Consider the following 23,284-nt stretch of genomic DNA (forward strand, 5'->3'; position numbering starts at 1 on the left):
TTCTTATAAAGAATAAGGTTGTGAGTAGTCACAGAATCATAATTTAGGTTGCAAACGACCTTTAAGATCATTGAGTCCAATCGCAAACCTAACACTGCCAAGTCCATTGCTGAACTGTGTCCGTAAGTGTGACATCTGCACATCTTTTAAATACTTCCAGGGATGGTGACTTAACCATTTCCCTCGGCAGCCTGTTCCAGTGCCTGATAACCCTTTCAGTGAAGAAATTTTTCCTAATATCCAATGTAAACCTCCCTTGGCACAACTTGAGGCCATTTTTTCTTGCCCTGATACTTGTTACTTGAGAGAAAAGACCAACGCCCACCTTGCTACAACCTCCTTTCAGGTCCATTTACCATCTTGATGTTTTGTTGAAGCAGTGACTTGGAGCTCTTGCTCAAGAAGAGCAAAGGACAGCCGCAACCTTGGCTTTCAGTTTTCTGCCTCTCTGACTACTTGCCTGTTGTCCTCACAATAATTATTGCATTATCCAGTGCTTTTCTCAAATTCCAAATCAGCTGGTACCCCACTGGCACTATGCTGATCAGTCATTGCTGATGTGGCCCCAGAAGAGAAAGGTTTCAGCTACATATGGTGTAGAAATTCAGAGGAGATTTACTGAGGCAAAGGGGCTGTTGGGGGTACTTTTTATAATAAAGTTAGTCTAGAGGAAGATGAAGTGCCTGGGAGAGAACAGGCTAGAGGAAGTCACATAAAGGCCTCTCGTCCAGAAGGCCATAAGATACTAGACAAAGTGAACAGGGATCTGAAGCAGAGGATAAAAAACAGGAGGGGGAAGTGAGGAACTTGCAAGCTGGGAATGGCTGAACAACACTGTTCACAGCCGAAGTGCTGGAACGTGATCCCTTGTGGGGTGTAATTCTTGCTGTCTGTTGTGGGAGTTAAGAGCTGGACAACAGACCACAATGCCTGCAACCTGGTCCTCTGCAGGAGCTGTCAGCCTGGCATTTGCTTACTCCATGTCATTGTGTTGTAGGTAGCCTGGCAAGGATCTGGAGGGAATGAGAAGTTCTTCTTCGACAATGAGAATGTAAGTTGGATGGGACAGTATGCTACCCGTGAATGGTGAGTAAAGCCGTGTGTGCATCAGCAGAAAAAGTGTCGAATGCACTGCTGGAAAATCCCATTTCTCAGCAGTCTCCTGGACGTGCCCTTTCCATGCAGATCCTGATCTGCTTCCTCCCCATACTAGCCTTTTCCACATGTCTGGTACAGAACAAACTCAGTGTATGGAGGAGCAATAAAAGAGCAACGGCCAGAGAGGATGTTAGAGGTACAGAATACAGCTGTTAGGGTGACAGTTTGGCTCCTCCTGCAGGACTGATACGCCTAGAACTAACATCCCTAACTGAGGAAAATCTGTCAGGCACAACAAAAAGCCAAGGACAATTCCTTAGTCATCCCAGAGGGTTTGAATTTAGAATTGTGTGCAGCAGAGTTCTTTTCTGCACACCTCACTGGCAGGTAGGTGTGCTTACCTGGGTTTTCTGTAAGAGTGTATTTCCCTCTCACCTTCAGGTCTGCATGATCTTTAATGCTGGAGAGCTGACACTGGTGGAATATGGAAGCAATGACATCCTGGGGTCTGTCCGCACAGAGTTCATGAACCCTCATCTCGTCAGGTGAGTGTCACACCTACCTGTACTGCATTTTGAGAGAGTGACCTCAGATATATACACTTGGAAGTGTCCCAGTCTGTAGAACACAGCCCCCAGACACTGGGACTTGAGTAATCTGCTTTTGACAGTGACCAACGGTCACAGAATCATAGAATGGTTTGAGTTGGAAGGGACCTTGAAGATCATCCAGTGCCACCCCCTGCCCTGGGCAGGGACACCTCCCACCAGCCCAGCTTGCTCCAAGCCCTGTCCAATCTGGCCTTGAACACCTCCAGGGACGGGGCAGCCACAGCTTCTCAGGGCAACCTGCCCCAGGGGCTCACCACCCGCACAGGAAACAATTTCTTCCTCAGATCTCATCTCAATCTCCCCTCTGTCAGTGTCAAACCGTTCCCCCTCATCCCATGGCTCCCCTCCCTGATCCAGAGTCCCTCCCCAGCTCTCCTGGAGCCCCTCTAGGGACTGGAAGGGGCTCTAAGGTCTCCCTGAAGCCTTCTGTTCTCCAGGCTGAACAACTGTCCCAGCCTGTCCTCCCAGCAGAGGGGCTCTAGCCCTCGCAGCATCTCCGTGGCCCTCCTCTGGACCTGCTCCACCAGGTCCCTGTCCTTGTGTTGAGGGCTCCAGAGCTGGACCCAATATTTCAGATGGGATCTCAAGAGAGTGGAGTAGAGGGGCAGAATCCCCTCCCTCACCCTGCTGGCCATGCTGCTGGGGATGCAGCCCAGGATGTGGTTGGCTTTCTGGGCTGAGAGCACAAATTGCCGGCTTATTGCTGGCTTTTCATCCACCAGTGCCCCTACGTCCTTTTCCTCAGGGATGCTCTCAATCCATTCTCCACTGGGTCTGTATTTGTTTGGGATTGCCCCGAACCACATGTAGGACCTTGCATGTGGCTTTGTTGAACTTGATGAGGTTTGCACGGGCCCACCCCTCAAGCCTGTCCAGGTCCCTCTGGATGGCATCCCTCCCCTCCAGCATGTTGACCGCACAACACAGCTTGGTGTCATTGGCAAATATGCTTAGGGTGCACTCAATCCCAACATCTATGTCACCAACAAAGAAGTTAAACAGCACTGGTTCCAGTACAGACTGCTGAGGAACACCACTTGTCACTGGTCACCACTTGGACATTGAGCCATTGACCACAGCTCTTTGAGTGTGGCCATCCAGCCAATTCTTTATCCACGCAGTGGTCCATCCGTCAAATCCATGTCTCTCCAGTTTAGAGACAAGGATGTCATGTGAGACAGTGTCAAATATTTTGCACAGGTCCAGGTAGATGATGTCAGTTGCTCTTCCCTTATCCATCAGTGCTGTAACGCCGTTATACAAGACCACCAAATTTTCCAGGCATGATTTGCCCTTAGTGAAGCCATGTCGGCTGTCACCACTGACCTCCTTATTTTCCATGTGCCTTAATGGTGGGGTTTAATTGCTTGGTTACACTTAACGGTTGTAAAGTTTTAGAAGCACAAGAGCCCATTTTCCTCTGATACATGCTTATTGAAGCCTGACTTGGGTATTGCTGAAGGGGGGTCTCCTATACATGTACTCAGGCATCTCTGCATCCAGCTGGTCCTCGTACAGCATTAGCAGGGACTCTAGATGCCAGTGTGACCTCTTGCCTCTGAAATACCATACTCCATTTTCTGATTTGAGAGAAGGGAGGATCGTGGACTGCTCAGAGGTGAACGCAGCATAACTAATTGCTGTTGGGGACCCTGGTATCAGAGGGACAGCTTCCGGACTGAAGCCATGAATCAGAAAGGTTTGTTCTCATTTGAGGCAGCTGTAGGTACTGTGCAAAAGTCACAGGTCAGAGAACTGCAGAAGGCTCCATGTGCTTGGGGAAACTGCAGGTAAGTCTGGGGGGGCGCTATGTGATTCAGTCCTGTGAATTTAGAGAATAGTAAAGGTAACTGTCATCATTCCTTTCAAATAATAGTGTCCGTATCAATGAGAGACGGCAGAGAGGCACGGAGGAGAACAAGAGACTGTCTTATCTGATAGACATCAAGACTATAGCAACAGGTGAATGTAAACTTCCCTCCCCTGTATGTTGCTAGCCTTTCTGATGCCGTTGTATTTTCTGTGCCAGGCAGCATATCCCTGAAGGCCCTCTTTGCATTCCCTCTACCAAGCAGCATATCCCTGAAGGCCCCCTTCGCGTTCACTCTGCCTGGCAGCAGACCACTAGAGACCGGGCTGCCCTGCTCTTGGCAGGTTGGCTGCCTGGTGTGGACACAGCGGTGGGGTGGCTGTGGCTGTGTCCTACACCTGCGATTCTGTGCAGTGCAGCGTGACGATATTGCTGCCTGCGCTGCCTGTGGTCTGTGCATGCTCACAAAGGGGTCGAGGGAGTTACTGCTGTTGATAAGGCATCAAGATAAAATGGCACTGCAGTCTACTTTTCACATCACAGTGTGTTTGCCAGCAGGTCCTGCTCTAATTAGGTCCCAGGGCCCTGATCCCCTGGGAAAGCATTGGATGTTCAGCACCCTGAGGCACTTTGGGTACTTATACTATTTTCTTTCTTTTCTTCCTAAGTGGACCTTGTTGGTGGCTACAACGCTGGCACTATCAGCCATGACAGCAAGATTGATTGGCTGGAGCTGAATGAAACAGGCCACAAACTACTCTTCAGGGACAAGAAGATGAGGGTGAGGCGGGCGCACCTGGGGGAGTGTGGCAAGATGGCATGCCTGGGGAGAGGTAAAGACAGATAGGCCCAGATGGAGGGAGGGAGGTGAGAAACACATCTGAAGTACTCCTTATTTTTTGACTACTCCTTTGGGGAAGATAGACCACGTTCAGATTGCATAAGCTGGCAGCATTGCCTGTTTGGTCTTGAGTCATAGCTAACTCTGAAGTTAGTTACTAGACATCTTGCTTCATCTCATCACCCATGAAAATGAAGATCGTAGACTCTTCTGCTGTGAGATGGAGACCAGTGGGTTAATCTCAGGATGAGGACCCTAATGTTGCACTTAAACATGTAAATTTAAAAAAGGTGTTCTCTGCAACAGCTTGGCTTAAGTCTGTAAGATGAACTCTCCAATTCTCTAAAACAGCGTAGTCACAACCAAATAGCTTGTTTGGCATGGCCTCGGCTTTTCCTGATTCCTAGACCATGACTGAATGTTGTCTGGGAGAGTACTCGTAAGCCCAGGACAAAACTATGCCCAAAATCATGGTAAGTTTCACACTGCAGATTATGATGTGCAGGTACTCACCTCATGTGCTATCCTTGTTTAGTTTAACTGCACAGCTACAGCTGAAGCAGCTCACTGCAGCAGGCCAGAATGTGTATTTATCAATTGTATTACAGCTCCACTCAGTTCACTGTCCAGCCTTCTTCGCTACTATGAGTGTAAGGCTCCCTGACCACTTGACTTCATTTGCTCCTCTTGTCACAAGAGTGTCCTGAGAAGAGAACATGACCCTCTTGACAATGGTGTAATTCACATGTAGAATTTCTGTGCAGGTGTTCCAGGTGCTGTGGCAGACCCCAGCTGTAGCACTGCAACTCATCACAGGATGGTTTTAATGGCTCCAGAGTTCAGGTCCCACTGGGAGCTGGCAGTCTGCAGTAGAATATTTCCACGTTGGCTGTACCTCTCTCCTTAGTGCAGATGTGTTGAAATCCCTGAGAACTTTCTCAGCCTCATCTCAGAAGAAACTCTGAATTCACCCCTCACATTTCAGACAGGAACCCCAGGCTTCTTCGCTGTCATTTTTGGCAGCTTGACCCCTAAGGCTGCATCAAAGATGGTAGGGATTGCAAAGATACCTTCTTGCTTGGGAATCACAGTCTTCAATTAATTACCTGTCTCCTGGTTCCTTGCTGCCAAGCTGATCAGATAGCAACTAGAGTGCTCAGTTTTGTAGCCAAAAACTGCAGTGCACATGTCTGCTGCCTCGCAAACTCTTTATCACAAACTTCTCTGACAAGAGTTTGCTGGAGGTGGGCTTTCTTGCACAAAGACTGTAGTTCTGGGTCTGGGCCATCACAGAACAAGGACTTCTACAAGTACTTTGTGATTCTAGAGAAATAGAAGGAGCAGCCCAATATGGATTTGCAAAAAATGTAATTTCTGCATCTGCGTTACAGTGCCTCTCTAATCAAGACCCTCTTAACTCTCAGAAGGAGGATTGTTCCATGTGTGTCTTTAGGACACTACTTTCACATATCTGTGAAGGTATCAGTCAAGAAAGACCTTCACTACAAAGGAGACTGAATGACTGCCAGTAGGAAGGGCTTCTGCTTGGGCTCTGCTGCACTGTTACTCTTCAGAAAGGTATTAACAGTGATTGCAGCCTGCACCAAATGAAACAGGCTTCTATTTGTAAGTGATAAGTACATTTCCACAAGGCTCTGTATGTCCTATCATGTGAGAAGAAAGAACTTTCCCAGCAACATATCTTTTTATATTTATTTCTGCAATCTTGTTCAGCTTGTATTTGGGTCCTCTAATTCCCTGTCTCAACAAGAGGTTGTGGCATCATCGAGATTGTTGTTGCCTCTTCTGGCTCCTTTTCGGGCCTCTCAAGAGGTCTCATAGCCAGCCCCTTCATTAAATACTGCCACCAGCCTAAATCAGACAATATTGTGATTCTCCTAAGCTATGTCTGTACATATTTCACCAACCAGTTTGGTACAGACTGAAACAGGGACTTTCTTGTTCTCTTTTGATTGGTATGTCATGAGATTAGCACAATTTTCTTTTCTTTTTCTCTGTCATCTTTGCTAGGTGAGGACAATTATGTCGAGGAACAGAGACAGTCTAGGACTTTTAAGTTACAAGGCATCATACATCTTTGTTATGCCATGTGTCAGGTTACACCTTCCAAATTGTCAGGTTTGTTTCAGGGCAGTGTATTCTGCAAACACCCTCTCACCTTATTGGCAACAGTTCTTGCAATAGGACTTTACCTAGGATGGACAGTTCAGCCCAGAACTGCAGGAGAAGGCCGTCCTTGGTCACCCTGTTTGTTTGCAGGAAGGATTTAAGAGACCATTCTCCTGTTCCAGCTCTGCAACTGAGAGGGAACTGGAGTAGGACAAGGCATATTCCGGTTTATATACTTATGTACCTAACAGTAACGAAGGCATATGAGGAAAGGCTGAGGGCCTTGGGTCTCTTTAGTCTAGAGAAAAGAAGACTGAGGGGGGATCTTATTAACACTTACAAATACCTGAAGGGAGAATGCCAGGGGGATGGGAGCAGTCTTTTTCCAGTGGTGCCCAGTGATAGGACTAGGGGTCACGGGCACAAGCGTGAACATAGGAAGTTCCATCTTAACATGAGGAGGAACTTCCTTACTTTGAGGGTAGTGGAGCACTGGCACAGGCTGCCCAGAAAGGTTGTGGAGTCTCCTACTCTGGAGACATTCAAAACCTGCCTGGATGCCGTCCTGTGCAACCTGTTGTGGGTGCCCCTGCTCTGGCGGGGGGGTTGGACTAGATGATCTCCAGAGGTCCCTTCCAACCCTGACCATTCTGTGATTCTGTGATTCCCCCATTTAAATACAGCAGGGGTTAAAGAGGTCTTGGATAGTAATGTGTGTAAGTAACAGTGTGGAAGTTTGGGCTGCGTTATCTTGGAAAAAGTCTGATAATAAGTAATACCTGTTCACAAGATACTTGCTCAGATGTTCCTGCCATGTTGATGTGAGCTAGCAGCACACCCATGAGCCCAGCTGAGCCTTTTTCTCCTCTTCCCCCCTCTAGTTGCAGCTCTATGACATTGAGAGCAGCACCAAGACCACCATTTTGAACTATTGCTCCTATGTGCAGTGGGTCCCAGGCAGCGATGTGGTGGTGGCTCAGAACAGAAACAGCCTCTGCATTTGGTATAACATTGATGCTCCAGAGCGAGTCACCATGTTTCCTCTGAAGGTAAATCTCTGGAGACTTTGACCACCTCCAGCAGTTTCTGTTACTTCTTGCTCACATGTTTGGGAATAGTCAGGGTAGTACTGCAGAAGGGAGACAGAAGGGAACTGCTAGTTTCTCCTGGGCAAAATATGAGCTCATCTTGTCAACTTTGTGGCAGGCATTTCTGGCAGAACATGGAGACAGTCAATACAGGAAGGAGCTGCTCAGTGGCTTTTTCCTTCCCTCTGGTGAGATAAGGATGATGTCTGCTCAGTGTGAGCTCATTCAGCAGAACTGAAATCAGCAGAGCTGTCGCAGTGCTGTCCTCACATCCCTGCTACCCCGCATACTTTAGGAGAGCATGGGAGTGTTGATAGCTTGTACTCTTTCCAGGGGGATATTGTAGACTTGGAACGGAATGATGGAAAGACTGAAGTGATAGTATCTGAGGGGGTGAACACTGTGTCCTACACCCTGGACGAAGGCCTCATAGAGTTTGGAACTGCCATTGATGATGGGGATTATCACAGGTAAGTGCTAGATACACTACATGGTGATGGCCCACCTCACATAGGCACCTGAGATTTGGCAATCCATGAAATACAGCAGCACAGCTTTCCATACAAAGTTGCAGTTTAGGCTCTGAGCATGAGGTTGATGCCAGGTCTGGCTATAATGTGCAGCAAAGTCCTTCAAGAGTGAATATTCAGCATTTTCATCCTCACAGCTCTGTGGTTTCAACTACGTGGCACAAGAGACTGTCCCATTGACACTTACAGAAAGTCACTGAAGGCAGTTTTCATTTAACTGCAGTGAATAAGTGTGTCTTCTGTAGTAACCAGATGTGAAAAGTACTTTTGCTGCTGCCCCTCCAGGCGTGGTGACAGTGTCATGGAAACATTCAGGAGCTGTGCACAGTAAAAGCTGACTGCCTGAAGCAGTCATGGTAGCCACCTGGGTATGGCTGACATTGTTATAGGGCTTTAAAATTGACCAGGGAAGAGAATTTCACGTTTGTAGCAGTGATAGCACTTGAGAGACTTCTTTGCACCAGGGATTTACTTCAGACACACTTTGGACTTCTCCCACACTGCTGCAGCCTTTTGGTGATCATATGCCTCTAAGTACCTTAGCCCAGATAGGGATCACCTGGATCACTGATTTTTTTTCCCTGATATGTCAGGCCCTGTGTTATACAGTCCTCTTCAGAACTGGTCACACACAGCTTACTCTGTTTGCAGTGTAACTCTTGTTAGGAAGCTCCTGTCTCAGCCCAGGATTTTCCTCAGAGAGCTCTTCTATTCTGTTACTGAAGGTTTGCAAATCTCTCTGTCTCAAGGGCTGCTGCATTTTTGGAGACACTGGAAATGTCCACAGAGACGGAAGCCATGTGGAAGACCCTAAGCAGACTGGCTTTGGAAGCTAGACAGCTGCACATTGCAGAGAGGTACAGGAAGAAGCTATAACATCTTTCTGGCTTAAACACTCTCTTTGCTGAATCCCTCACAGAAACCAGCGTCTAACTGAAGATGTGACTTTTTGTGTGGCCTAGAAGATTCACTGCATTGGAGAATTAAGTGTTCTCTGTTCCAGGCCATGACTTTGCCCTTTCATCCTAGACAGTAGTGCTAGAACTGGGAACAGGAAGACATCACTCTGTAGCACAAATTTTTGCTGATCGCAACCCAAAATAGTGTATACCAAGGCTTCAGGGAGCTGACAGACATGGACAAGCTCAGCATGTCTCTGAAGCATGAGGAAGTGAAGCATGAGGTTGCCCAGAGAAGCTGTGGCTGCCCCATCCCTGGAGGGGTTCAAGGCCAGGTTGGACGGGGCTTGGAGCAAGCTGGGCTGGTGGGAGGTGTCCCTGCCCAGGGCAGGGGGGTGGAACTGGACGATCTTTAAGGTCCCTTCCAACCTAAACCATTCTGTGATTCTATGATCCTGTGAGCACTGTCGTGTCCACGGCCTCTCCCATGGAGTAGGGCTAGAGGGCACATCTGAACATGAGTCTTGGCAAAATCCTTCTCTTGAAGCAGGGCTATCCCACCTCTCCAGCTTGCCGAGCTGGCTCTGCTGCCCAGGTTCTGATTTTCTTTTTGTGGACAAAAAAATGGGCAACAAAACTCAGTTATTGAATGACTGCTTTGCTCTTTCCAGGTGCTTTGCAGCTCTGGGCAACATGGCAAAGGCTCGATTTCTGCATGAAACCAATACCATTGCTGACCAGGCAGCTCAAGAGCATGTGAGTCAAACTTTTTCTATTGTGCAGGGCAACTGCTTTCCTGCAAACACTTGCATACACATTATCTTCTGTGTCCATGCTGACCTGTCCTGTAGACACCAGGTTCTACAGGACCTGGTCATGTAGAAACTGCTGACATAATCCTTCATCCATGCTTGCCAGGTCCCTCTTCTGGCTAGCCATTTCATATTGCTCCTGTCTTGTCACTTCTCTGATTCTCCTCTGTCTTCTTCAGTTTCTGTAATGACACAGACCCCACCTGCAGTCACCTCCCTTGTATCATTCCAGAGCCTCTTCTTTCACTCAACAAACTGATTGAGCTAACTGATGTTGTCTGCAGGGTGGGGATGGTACAGACCATTATCTGGTGCGTGCCCGCTTGGCCATGCTAGACAAGAACTACAAGCTGGCAGAGATGATCTTCCTGGAACAAGTGAGTAAAGGAACTGGGAGCAGAAAAGGTCTCATTTATTTCTGAGCAAGGAGGCTTGTGTCCTGGTGTGAAAGAGAAAAGGAAGAGGTTGCTTATTCCTGGGAGAATAGGTTTTTTCCTGGTGTGAAAGAGAAAAGGAAGAGGTTGCCTGTTCCTGGGAGAAGAGGTTTTGCCTCTTTGCCTTTTGAAACAGAAGGAGATATTTCTTGTTCCAAGGTGTAGGATTGCCCTGAGGTGCGTGAAGAGGGTGAAGGATTATGTATATCCATGTGAAGGGGACGGTACACTTTTTCACTGTGTGTTTTCTGCACATCTAATCCTGCCCACTGTGAGAGCTTAGTGACAACATGTCTGCTAAATTGAGCACTGTTTGTGCTTTGCTCTCTGACACAGAATGCCACAGAGGAGGCCATGGACATGTACCAGGAGCTGCACATGTGGGATGAATGCATTGTGGTTGCCGAGGCCAAGGTACAGAATATAGCTGCACCATACTGTGAGTTGGGCTTGCTTGATAAGTCTTCTGGTTGGGAGTCCCTTCAAGGTGTGGATTCTATTCACCTGTCCTATCAGGACCTCCCTTCTGCTTGGAGGGGCTCCAAGCAGAAGGGAATGTTGCATTGATGTAAGTATGGTCCTGGGTGAATAGTGGGGGAGAAAAGCTACTGAAATTGGTTTACGAGTATCTAGGGCTTCGGAAAAGAATGGATGATGCATGGTACGCAGGGCTGGCATTGTGGTTTCTGCTAACTGCAGTTGCTTAGTTTAACTGGGCAGCAAGAAGTATGGTGCCATGAACTAGTTGTTCAGAGCCTGCAGGATGAGTAGAACAACATCTTGCCTTGCCCAGGTCAACCGATGCTGCATTTCTCAACAGGGACACCCAATGCTGGATAAAATGCGTCGGGGTTACTACCAGTGGCTGCTGGATACCCAGCAAGAAGAGAAGGCTGGGGAGGTCCAAGAGGGACAGGGCGACTACCTGGCAGCCATCAGCTTATACCTGCGGGCAGGGCTGCCAGCCAAAGCAGCACGGCTGGCCATGAGCAGGGATGAGTTGCTGACCAATGGGGATGTCATCAATAGGGTCTCAATGGCACTGATCAGAGGGGAACTGTATGAACAGGTGAGTGGACCAGCCCATTGGGCTTTCTTCTTTGTGGCATCAAAGCTCTTACCCTGTCCTCTGCATCTGTGAGGTACAGGGGGACTGAGCTGGAAAGTAGCAGATGTAATTCTGTGTTGATAAGTTTGCAGTTAATATTTGGGAGGAAATCCTAACTGCATCCATTATCCATGAGTGTGGTCTGGAATTGCTGTTATTAGTCAGGAAAAAGATTGGCAACATGTCTCCGAAACACCAGCTGAGTGTTCAGTAATAGTCAAGGAGGCCCTTGGGAAGATAGGAACCAACAGGAAAGGAGTTGTGAATCGAACAGAAAACTTGGTATCACTGTGAAAATGTACAGTGCTTCCTCATAGAATAAAAAATGGTGGTACAGCTTTCATATAAGTATAGTCTAAATGGAAAAGCTAAGGAAGAAAAACAAAGGAGGTTGTGAAGACAATCTGTAGAACCATTAATATCATAGAGAAAGGAAGTGATTATTCTCTGTGTCTAATAAAACAAAAAAATGGTATCTACTTGTTATTAGGTGGCAGTTTTAAAACAAAAGGGTGTTTTCTAAACAACAGATAACCATGTTAATGTAAGAAAGCAGTGCCGAGTCTGACCACTGTACAGCTTGGTATCCTGGCCAACAGTGGCCTCTTGCAGATGTTTAAGAAAGGAAATAGAGAACAGGGCAGGCAAACACAGGCTGACACTTCCCCTAGTGTATGATCATGGTTTCCAGCAGTTTGCAGACTATAGTGTACCTGAACAGTTTTATTTTTATATTTAAGAGTTCCTGATAAATTTTACTTCCATGAGCTTGTCAAATTGTTGTTTGAACCATCTGTACTTTTTGATCTACAATATTGGCTATGAGTTAATCAGTCATGTGTTTTGTGAAAAAAAACAACCTCTTTTTGCTGGCCTGTTTTATGTGCCCTGCTTAGATTACATTTCTCCAGTCTCATTTTACCTTCAGCATTTCTTGACTGTTTCATTTTGACCCAAGATAATTTTGTGATTTTCCAAACCTGTCACATTTTCTTAAGCCTTCAGTCAAAAGGGTGACTGTGGGACTTATTGCTGCCAGATGTCTTGTTACCAAATAGTATAAAGTCCAGAAGTGATTAGACAAATCGTGGAGGTAGAGTCTGTCAAAAGCCTTTAAATGTGATGATGTCAGGGCATCATGACACAAACTCAGGAAGCTTCTACAATGCAGATTGCCAGAGATGGATAGGTATAATGGAGGAAAGGCTGGTGTATACTCACTCTCTTCTTGCAATCTTTAGACATGTACTTTCACCACCATTCAAATACTGAAGGGAATGAATCTTTGATCTGTTGGGATGGTCTTTCTTCTATTATATTCTAAGTTCTACAAGCTTTAAGCCTCATCCCACCCTGTTGGCTGCCACCCTTTCCTACAGGGTAAAAACCTTTTGCTGCAAGAGGCTGAGCTTCCCCCTTCACTACTCATGCCCAGAGCTCCTGTACGAGCATCTGCCTAGCAGAGCTCCTAGGGGCCGTGGTCACAGAAGGGACTGTTGCTGCACCAGCCACTGTGCAGAGAAGGGAGGTTGTCTCAAAAACTCTTATCTTGATAGAAAATGATGCCCCAGAAAAATACTTGGGATACGTGGATTGGCAGAGAGAACAATGGTCTCAGTACGTGCAGTCTTTCCTAGAAGTTCCTTTTATCTCTTGGTTAATGGGGAAGGCATAGCTGATGGAGGAGTCTGTGTGGTAGGACTGACAAGCTTTGTACATGGGACTGGTAGGGTACATGATGGTGTGGGGAAGTAGTGGCTCTGGAACCTGGCAGCTTGTATTTGTCATTAGGCTGGAGACCTCTTTGAGAAGGTTGGAAACCCACGGAAGGCTCTGGAGTGCTATTGCAAGGGCAGTGCCTACCTGAAAGGTACTGTGCTAAATATGTTCCTCACCTCATCCATGCCCAGTAGGAGCCTGGGTACTTTGGCCTGGTGGCAATGGCAATATGAGCTATTGCCCTGGAGCCCGGAGATGCCTAGGTGCTCTGAAGCTTCCATGTATCATCTCATTGAATGTATGTATTTTCACATATTTGTACCTGCACACACAGTCCCAGAACAGTGTCCTGTTCCCAAGGCCTTGATCATGCTGATTGCACCAGCGTGGATTTGTCCAGCTCTCCATGGGGTCCAGATTGTTGGGTAGCCCATTGGAGCTGGAGTGGATTAGACAGTCACCATTCCCCTCCCTCTGCACCCCATTCAAGGCCCTTGTTCGTCTCAGTTCTGCGTCCTTGCTGGATTTGGCATAACAGCTCACATATCCCCTTACAGCAGTGGAGCTGGCTCGCCTGGCATTTCCTGCAGAAGTTGTGAAGCTGGAGGAGGCCTGGGGAGACCATCTGGTGCAGCAGAAACAGCTGGATGCTGCTATTAACCATTATATCGAAGCCAGGTGGGGGCAGGTGATGGCTTTATAACCAGCAGCAGTATAACCTGGCAAGCTATGAAGTTGATATGGTTTGCTTAAATCAGCAGGGGGGTTGCCTGAGTAAGCCCCTTCGGCCCCGCTTTGCCAGTGCCCCTGGTGCTTATGTGCAGCGTCAGCTGGCCACAACCATGGATGCCTTCCTGCATCACTCCCAGGGTCTTTCAGCCTTGATTACCCTTCCCTGCTGTCCTAGTTTTTCATTCTTTCCCCTTAGCTTTGCCAGTTATTCAGACCCCTTTTGCTGCTCTAACCCAGGAAGAAAAATCAAGCAGCAGACCATTTTTTTCTCCCTGTCTTAGCTCAGCTGGAGGAGATGCCTGCTGGCTGGCTGTAAAGAGTTATATTTTTGATGCTAGGTGCTCAGTTAAGGCCATTGAGGCAGCCTTGGGAGCCCGGCAGTGGAAGAAGGCCATCTACATTTTGGACTTGCAAGACAAACAGACAGCAGCCAAATATTATCTCAAGATTGCCCAGCACTATGCAGCTTTACAGGAGTATCAGGTGAGGCCGCAGAGCACCATCATTGCTGCTCTGTGTGTCCCTTGGGGCTGTACATCAAAGGAGACCAGACCAAGGATGCCATCGACATGTACACACAGGCTGGGCTCTGGGAACAGGCTCACAAGGTAGGTCAGAAGCCAAAGCTTCTGGGGACCTCGCCCTGCTTGGTGAAATGTGTTTCATCAGGAGGTGGCGGTGCCTTGTGCACCAACACCCGATCAACAAGCAGTCTTCCCAGAGGATGCATGCAGGGGCATCTGGTAGCCAGCCAGAAGTCAGTCCCTGGTATTCACATCCAGTCTGTGCCTGGCACTGTGTGGGTGCACCTGTAACACAAATGGCACCCTCCAAGGGGGTTGGTCCTGTGTGCTCTGATCCCAGTGACAAAAGGCTACCATTCCCTGCAGAGCATATAGTGCATGCACCTGTTTGTCATGGGAAGGAGATTGATTTTCCCCTTTTCTTCCCTACCACGTATCAAGAAATTGCTGTGCAGTGTGCTGTAGTTTCTCCCACGTGTGTTCCTTTTGGCAGTTGGCAATCAAGTGTATGAGTCAGGAAGATGTGTCTGTGCTCTATATAACCCAAGCCAAAGAGATGGAGAAGCAGGGCAAGTACAAAGAAGCAGAGAGGTGAGCATCTTCCTTGGTACAAGTCCAAGACTGAGCCCTGAAAAAATGGCTGTGGTGAGGAGGAGCGCTTTCCTGGGGTGGGAGTAGAGTTTGGGACTAGGGTTTGGAAAAGTCAGAGGTACTCTCTCCACATGTGGAGACCTAGAGCTGATGTTTCAGAGTTCATAGGAAGAGAAGTCACTGAAGGGAGGTGCAGGTTGGGTGCAGCTGTCTCATGTAGCAGAGGGAATCATAGAATCATAGAATGGTTTAGGTTGGAAGGGGCCTTGAAGATCATTTAGTTCCAACACCAGTCATCTAATTCCAACTGCCAACTGGCAGCCTCAGGTTGGAGGCCAAGATGAGAACAGGTCACAGAAGCCCAGAGGCTCCACCTAAGTCACAGATCAGGTTGACAAGTGAGGATGGAGGGAGTAACTTTGCCCTACTGCAGCTGATGGTGGCATAACAGAAGGGCTCTATCTGAGCAGTGTTCAGTCTTGCATCCACAGCAGTCCTGCTGCACACCAGTCATGCTTTTGGCAGTGTGTCCCAGGTCCGGTTCCAGCTGCACAGGATGCAGAGAGACTGCAGGGACTGGTCATGTCTTTGGCTGAGCCATTTGAATGTGCTTGTGTTCCCAGGCTCTATATCACTGTGAATGAACCTGATTTGGCCATCACCATGTACAAAAAGTGTAAGATGTATGATGAGATGGTTTGCTTAGTGGCCAAGTATCACAAGGACTTACTCAGCGATACCCACCTGCACCTGGGCAAGGTGAGTGCGTCTTAAGGCAGGGGGTCAACTACACCAAGCAGGGACAAGAGTGTCACTAACTCATTGCCTCTAATTGCAGGAGCTGGAGGCAGAGGGACGCTTACAGGAGGCTGAGTACCACTACCTGGAAGCTAAGGACTGGAAGGCCACAGTAAACATGTACAGAGTGAATGACATGTGGGAGGAAGCTTACAGGGTATTAATCATAGAATCATAAAATGGTTTAGGCTGGAAAGGACCTTGAAGATCACTTCACAGCTATCCCAGTGTGCAGGGATCAGGCTTTGCCTGCAGGATCCTGGTAGGAGCTGCTCTGTCTCTATTCAGTGCAGAATTTGAAGACTTGGCATACACTGCCTTCAGCCTGTGGCACAGCACTGGAGGCCCTTGTGCTTGCTGCTTTGCAGCATTGCACCCCAAAAGCAGGGCTTGACCCCTGGTTACTGTGCAGCACTGCTTTCCTCCAGGCACTGCTCTGCTCCTAACCACTGCACCGTGTTGTACCTCAGAGGTATTGCGCTGCCGTAGCCACTCTGTAGCAGCCCTCCATCCCAGCACTGCTCCCCTCCAGCATGGACACAGATCGCCAGGGGTCACTTCTGCTGACCTAACAGTAGTGTGAGCCATGCTGAGGAGGCAGCAGCCTCTTCTCTGCTCTGCTGTATAAGCCTTTGTCTCACTCTCCCCAGTCCAGTGGTGGCCACAGAAGGGTTCCTAAGGAGACAACAGTTGGTTTTGGTGCTCCCTCATGACAACAGGCGTACTGTGAGAGGGGAGTCCTGGCTCAGCTTGCGGAAGATGATGGATACATTGGGCTCTTCTGCTTTCTTTGCTTTGAATAGGTGGCCAAGGCACATGGGGGAGCCAACTCCTATAAGCATGTGGCTTATATGTGGGCAAAGAGCCTTGGTGGAGAGGCAGCTGTGAAACTCCTCAGTAAATTCGGACTTCTGGAGATGGCCATTGACCATGCAGCAGACAGCGGGTAAGCAGGTCTATCAGCCCACCACTTCTCTCCCATCTACCTGACATAAGAAAACAGGGGTGGCCCAGGATAACTGTATGCACATGATAGCTGCAGGTCCAGGATATAGCATGTCTTCGCACCCCACGCGTCTTTCTTCACACAGGCATTCCTCCTCCTTGACACATCCTGTCCACCTGTTGGTCTCAAATGTCAAGTCAGAGCTGGGCAGGCAAAAGCGGTTTGCCCTTAGCCTCAGCAGAGGGGCCTTGCGAGAGCCTCTGAACATGGGAGGAGGTATTCCTCATGTCACAATAAGTAACTGCCTGACAGAAGAGTTTTGGCTGCACTCTGCACCTGCCCAGCCATCCGACTGCACTGCCTTTCTCTGCTGCTCTCCCCCAGCTCTGCCGCATCACTAGGCTCAGGGGAGTCTTGTGACCTCCCTTTAGGGTTGAACCAAGGGCCTCCAGCACTGACAACAAATGTGAAGGAGCTGAATTTCCTTAGTGGGGGCTCTAAAAGTTCCTGTTCTCTGGTCAGGAACAGGACGAGTGGGCAGTTCCCATTCACTTGGGACCCTCTGTATTCCCCTCTCTCCTCTCACAGCATCTTGTGCTCTACTTGATGTCTTGCTGTGAATGAAGGCACGACCTCACAGCACATAGTCCTGCTCTCACCCCATTTTCTCTTTCGTTGTAGGGTCTTTGAATTTGCTTTTGAACTGGCCCGCCTTTCCATGAAGCAGAAGATGCCAGAGATCCACTTGAAGTATGCCATGTTCTTAGAGGATGAGGTAATTTTACCCGCTGGAATAGGTAGGAGTTCACTGGTCACTCAGGTAATTGAACAGTTGTCCTTAAGGGCTGCTGCAGCAGTGACTTTTATGGCTGCAGTCACTGTTAACCCACAAGGCTCCATGATTACAGCCCCAAGCTTCCATACAAATCTTTGTTTCGTGATTACCCCAGGCTTCCACACAAATTTTTGTTTCATAAATCCTCTCTGCCTCATGGTCAGTGGAGGAGGTCATGCAATGGTATCAGGGCAGGAAGGCATGCCAGGTAATTCCTTCCTCTCTCCTAGGGCAAATTTGAAGAGGCTGAAGCAGAATTTATTAAAGCTGGCAAACCCAAGGAGGCAGTGCTGATGTATGTATCCTTCTCCATCCTGGCCTGCTGCATCTCCTCTCCCCACGTGATGCCAGCCTGGTTGCTTCTCCATCATTGGTCTGCTCCTTGTGGTCCCTCTTTGTTACATCTCATGTTGATTCCCCTAGGTTTGTGCATAACCAGAACTGGGATGCTGCACAGCGTGTGGCTGAGGCTCATGACCCAGACAGCGTGGCTGATGTGCTTGTGGGACAGGCACGTTTTGCCTTTGAGCAGCGAGAGTTCCAGAAAGCAGAGGCCTTCCTCCTGCGAGCACAGAGACCTGAGCTGGCAATAAAGTACTACAAGGTGAGCAGAGATTTCAGAGCATGGCTGAGCTGTCCCACAGCTCTGGGAGGAAGTGTCCTGCCAGAAGGCTGTGGGTGGTCCTCAGGTAGAGCACAAGTGGGTGCATTTGGAGACTGTAAATGCCCATTCCACAGAGATGTCTGAGATGGATGAGCACTTTCCCCCGAGGTAGCCTGGGTGAATGGGTAGACACAGGTGCCTTTTTGAGGGAGGAAAGAACTGGGTGGTGCTGCTGTGATTGTTTCTTCCAGTGGGTCCTCTGGCAAGATGACGTGAGAGGCTAAATGTGGTATGTGATGCCAGGAGTGTGGGAGACCCTGCTGAACTGGTGAAAATTTCTCCTCCCCGTTGGGCTTGTGCAGGAGGCCGGAATGTGGAGCGAGGCCCTGCGGATCTGCAAGGAATATGTGCCTAGTCGGCTGGAAGAGTTACAGGAGGAGTGCAGCAGGGAGGCTGCCAAGAAGGGCACCAGGTAAGGAATGCGGTGGTCAGGCTGCAGGGAACTCAGGTAGCTCTTCCCCTGGGGCATTGTGCTGATGCCTTGCAGAGATAGCCTGGCTCTGGACTTCTTCCTGCATAGGTTGCCTAACATCCTTCCTCCCTGCTCGGGGAGACTCCAGGCTTATTCTTGCCATCCAAGGTCTCCCAGATGCCTTCTTGCCTCTTACAGATCTCCCATGTCTCCTGTACCGCCAATGCATCTCCCCAGGGTCCTTAATCAATTCTTTCCTCAGCATTGGCTGTGTGCATTCCTTGTCACACGCTCAGCCACCTCTGAGGTCCCTGGCTTACCTCTGCTGTGCACCTCCCTGCCTGTGCCCCATACACTGTCTTACAGGATCTCTGTGGCAGCATCTCAGTCTTGCTCACAGCCTGTGTTACTCCCTGCAGAGGAACAGAAGGGCTGCTGGAGCAGGCACGGGAGTGGGAGCAGGCTGGGGAATACGCCAGAGCAGTGGACTGCTATCTGAAAGTGCGGGATCCCAGCAACAGTGTCCTGATGGAGAAGTGCTTGCTGAAGGTACAGTCAGGGGCTGTGATTCCCTTCATCTACTCTGCTGTCTAGGAGCTCTCCCACAACCTGCAGTGCATCCCAGAGATGCCTCAATCACTGCAGGGCACAACAGAGAATGTGCAGGCTCCAGTGACCGCAGGGTCTGAAAGCCTTCATGGCCATTCTCTTGAGCCATGATGGGCTGCGTGCTTATCTTGCACTGCACTGACATCCTTGTTCTGGCACCACTTCCAGCAGCAGGCCAGTATCTTTGTGCCCATATCTCCATGCGCTGAAGAACTGGATGTCATGACTTAGACTTTGGCTTGATGAGCACCCTTTCTTCTTTTTGTGGTCCATGTCTACCACCCTTTGGGTTGTGTTCTTGTCGATACTTTTCACTTGTACCTGTGCCCTTGTACCAACTTCAACAACAATTATGTCCTTGTCTGATCTTCTGCCATGTGTGAAAGTAGCTGGGCTTTGCTTCTCTGAATTGCTGAAGTGGGCTATTGTTTCTTCTCTTACACCATAGTTCAAGCACTCCTGACTCTCAGTCTTTTAGCTAGGACTGAGCTCTTCCCAGATTCATCCCTGTCTCGAGCAGCTGTGCTGACACTTGTGCTGCTGACAATTTCTCTTCACAGGCTGCTGAGTTGGCCATTAAATTCTTGGGTCAGTCACAGAGCATGGAGGTGACGCGGACTGTAGCTCCTCAGCTGGTGGCCATGAAGAAATACAGTGCGGTGAGGGCTGATACCTGTCTTCAGACTACTGAAGAAGCAGTGACATAGGAAGGCAGAGCTGTATCCAAGGGCAAGAGGCGAAGTCACATCCTGGGGTGGTGGGTGGATGGCCCTATGCAGAGTTGGGCAGCACAGAGTCCTCAAGGAGGAGGAGGAAGGGGAAGGGATAAAGTCCTGGAACAGTGTGAGAGCTAGGCCTTGGGAGGAGGCAGGAAGCAGAGGGGGCATTATCTTTTGGGAAGAGACTTTCTGTCGTTGTTGTGTGCTGGTCACTTCCGACAGCATCAGCTCCAGCATGGGCTGCAGGGTGCCTTTGGGGTTTCATCTCCCACGGGACTATCTCTGTCCCTGCAGGCAGCTGAACTCTACCTCAACTTGGACCTCATCCAAGAAGCTATTGATGCCTTCATTGAAGGGGAGGAATGGAGCAAAGCCAAGCGCATCGCTAAGGAATTGGACCCCAGGTATGTCCTGAACTTCTCAAATTGTACTCTTCCTGCTCCGTCTTTCATCCCCAGATGATCCCTTGTCCTGTCCTGTCCTGCTGCCCCCAGCTTCCTGGGATTCTCCCCACAGTGGCCTTCACAGACTGTATAGGGCCCGTTCTTCACAGCTGCCATTCCCCAGACATTTACCATCCTGACACTTCTCTATTGCCACACATCCCATGGAAATTGTTATCCCCTTTTGTCCCATCCCTATCTCCCCGTCCCTTGTCATAACCCTGTGCATGTACTTCCTTCTGAAAGTCCTGCGGTCCCTCACTCTCCTCACGCATTATATGGCAAAGAGCTGCCTAGACCCTTTCTTTCCCCTTCTACCTGTGCTCCCACCAGCAGGCCAGAAAGACGTGGCACGGCTGTAGGTCCTCTTTTTCCCAAAGCAGACAAAGTTGAGCCCAGCCTCTGCACTGATGCCAGACACTATTAGTCGTGCTGCCTATTAAGAGTCTTTCTGCCCAGTAGGTCAGAGGAGTATGTGGATCAGCGTTACAAGGAGTATTTAAAGAACCAAGGAAAGGTAGATTCGGTACGTATTTGGGATGTCTCACAGGCTAGGGAGTGATGTCGGGATCTGTGCAGATCCTTGGGGCCTTTCTTATGGGGCTGTTGCCTGAATGTGCCCACAGGTGAGGAGTCTGTATGTGCCCATGAGTCACGGTTTCTGCACACCGGATGGGTCATACTGGCTCTGTGCTTCCATAGCGTGGAGGGGGAGGGACTGTGTGTAAGTGAAGAAAGCACCTGGGTGGGCTGATGCCTGCCTTGATGCTGGTAGGAAACCTTGCCTGCACAGTGGATTTATGGTTGTTTCCATCCCCAGCTAGTGGGAATAGACGTCATGGCTGCTTTGGATATGTATGCAGAGCAGGAGCAATGGGAGAAGTGCCTAGAGGTTGCAGCTAAGCAGGTGAGTGCCTGTGTGAGCCCTCAGGAGGCAGACGTGGGGTCCTGGCTCTCTGAGGCAGGGTGCGCAGGAACGCGCGGGCAGGGCAAGGCGGTCGTTTCTGTGGGGAGCCCGGAGGTCACTGCAGCAGCAGCTCAAACAACACCTCTCCACTGTCCCCATCTTGCCCAGTCAGGCCTAATAGGGAAGCATTAGAACCCAGAAGCATATTGGGTTTTTGTGATTTTTTTTTGTGATTTGTAATTTTGTGATTAATGGAGCTTTGGGAAAAGCTAAGTGAGTTGTTTGGGCTGGAAGTAATTGGTACCATAGAAACAGAGAGATTTGTAACAGAAAGCCATCTTTCACATGTTCTTTAGAGGCCTAGTTGTGGGAGACCTTGGCTGGTCCAAGGGATCAAAATACAAGTTTAACACTGACCCTGAACAGATACCCGTGTACCCTTGAGGAGACAGAATAATCCTGAGAAGATCCGAGCAAACAAGATAAGGGGTGGCAAACATCCTGGCTTTTCCCAGAGCATGAACAGCGCGTGATCAACAATTGTATTGGCTGAATGGTGTGTGATGTGAGAGTGGATTGGGCAAAAGTAGAATGTTAGAATATATGCACAGATAAGCAACCAGCTAAGAGGATATAAAAGAGCACTGCTTGTAAAATAAAGGATGACGATTGCTGTAACTGGATATTGAGTGTCGTGTCCATCTCTACAACGACTCCTAGTGTTGGTAGAAATGAGACACCCTTGTCATGAATGCAACTTTTACATTTTTTCATTTTTACTGACCAAAACCTAACAAAATTACTCAGCCAGGATTAGAGGTGTCAGGTAGGGCCCAAATGCAGTCTGTCGCTGTGTGATTAGCTGGTCGCCTGTTGGGACTCAGGCGTAGGGGTGTGTGTCCGTGCGTCTGAAACCGTCCCTGCTGAGTGACAAGTGTTCAGTTCATGAATCTCATGCTACTGCTTTGTGTGTGCCTTCTCCAGAACTATAAAGTCTTACACAAGTACGTAGCTCTGTATGCAACCCACCTCATCCGGGAAGGCAGCTGGCACAAAGCCCTGAGCCTGTATGTCCACCATGGAGCGCCTGCCAACCCACAGGTAATGAAGACAGCCTGACATCCCAGTGTGAGTTGCCAGAGTGTGCTATGATCTGCTGCATGGGTCGGTCCAGAGCTGGGACTGCCAAGTGTTCAACAGGTCCAAGCCACCTCAGCCCTACTGTGGGTTCTTCCAGAGGCTCCTCAGCTGGAGGACTAAAGGCATGTTTTCCATGGGGAAGGAGCAGGGGGGAGTTGAGCATTTGTGTTTGTTTTGAACACCTTCACCACCAAGACCAGAATAAAAGGAACCAAGTTTGCCTCAAAAAAAAGGAATGCAGGGAGCGTTCTTCCCCACGTCCCTGCCCTGTCCTGCAGCACCCTTGCAGCCATCAGTGCTGCTCCAGGAGCCCCTGTGCAGAGCTGCCACTGCCTCAGGCTGTGCTGGACAGCAGGAGAGGTCCGGCTTCTGCCGACTCCCCCTGTAGCTGTCTCTGCAGATTTCTCTCCTTTTTGTTGCAGAATTTCAACATTTACAAGCGTCTCTTTGTGGAGATGGTGAATGCGTCTGGCATGAATTGCGCCGAGGCCTACTCCAGCTGGGCTGACCTGCGGGAGGTTCTCTTCCATCTGGTGAGTGTGGGCCGTGGCTACCACTGCCTGTTAGACTCCAGCACCATGGTGGCTCCTAGCAGGGGAGAAAGAAGAACCAGTCTCGAGCCAGGTGACATGGGAAGTATTTGTAGAACACAAGCCAAGGGAAATGAGGAAATATCCACCATGTGGACAGTAGAACAACAGGATCCTGTGAAGTGGACGTGGCTGGGCAAGAGGAGTCAGGGAAGGAGATGACCCTGCACTCAAGGCCAAATCCTAGAAGCTGGCCTGGACGCTGGCACTTGCAGAGCTCACTGTGTCATTGCTACATGGGAGCCTGTCACAACATGCCCACTTTTCGTCCCACACCTGTATTCAGCAGCCTGG

At 49.2% G+C, this 23,284-nt stretch overlaps 1 protein-coding gene across 1 annotated transcript in view; it reads left to right on the top strand.

Moving 5' to 3' along the window:
• The window catches only part of IFT172 (intraflagellar transport 172), a gene marked incomplete at its 5' end in the record, with an annotated part of 41,072 nt that overhangs the window by 12,031 nt on the left and 5,757 nt on the right, over positions 1–23,284 (top strand). The window contains 30 exon segments of the mRNA XM_009891602.1: positions 998–1,051; positions 1,540–1,643; positions 3,586–3,671; positions 4,188–4,300; positions 7,372–7,539; positions 7,912–8,048; positions 8,858–8,965; positions 9,679–9,763; positions 10,104–10,196; positions 10,590–10,667; positions 11,074–11,322; positions 13,153–13,231; positions 13,638–13,758; positions 14,151–14,333; positions 14,336–14,420; positions 14,830–14,927; positions 15,551–15,686; positions 15,766–15,882; positions 16,529–16,671; positions 17,353–17,446; positions 17,737–17,801; positions 17,930–18,110; positions 18,473–18,582; positions 19,002–19,131; positions 19,752–19,850; positions 20,205–20,314; positions 20,816–20,879; positions 21,174–21,260; positions 22,245–22,361; positions 22,823–22,933. Coding sequence (XP_009889904.1) covers positions 998–1,051; positions 1,540–1,643; positions 3,586–3,671; positions 4,188–4,300; positions 7,372–7,539; positions 7,912–8,048; positions 8,858–8,965; positions 9,679–9,763; positions 10,104–10,196; positions 10,590–10,667; positions 11,074–11,322; positions 13,153–13,231; positions 13,638–13,758; positions 14,151–14,333; positions 14,336–14,420; positions 14,830–14,927; positions 15,551–15,686; positions 15,766–15,882; positions 16,529–16,671; positions 17,353–17,446; positions 17,737–17,801; positions 17,930–18,110; positions 18,473–18,582; positions 19,002–19,131; positions 19,752–19,850; positions 20,205–20,314; positions 20,816–20,879; positions 21,174–21,260; positions 22,245–22,361; positions 22,823–22,933 — 3,405 coding nt within the window.

The sequence above is a fragment of the Charadrius vociferus genome, unplaced genomic scaffold, assembly GCF_000708025.1.
Source record: "Charadrius vociferus isolate BGI_N301 unplaced genomic scaffold, ASM70802v2 scaffold1129, whole genome shotgun sequence".
In the NCBI taxonomy this organism is placed as follows: domain Eukaryota; kingdom Metazoa; phylum Chordata; class Aves; order Charadriiformes; family Charadriidae; genus Charadrius; species Charadrius vociferus.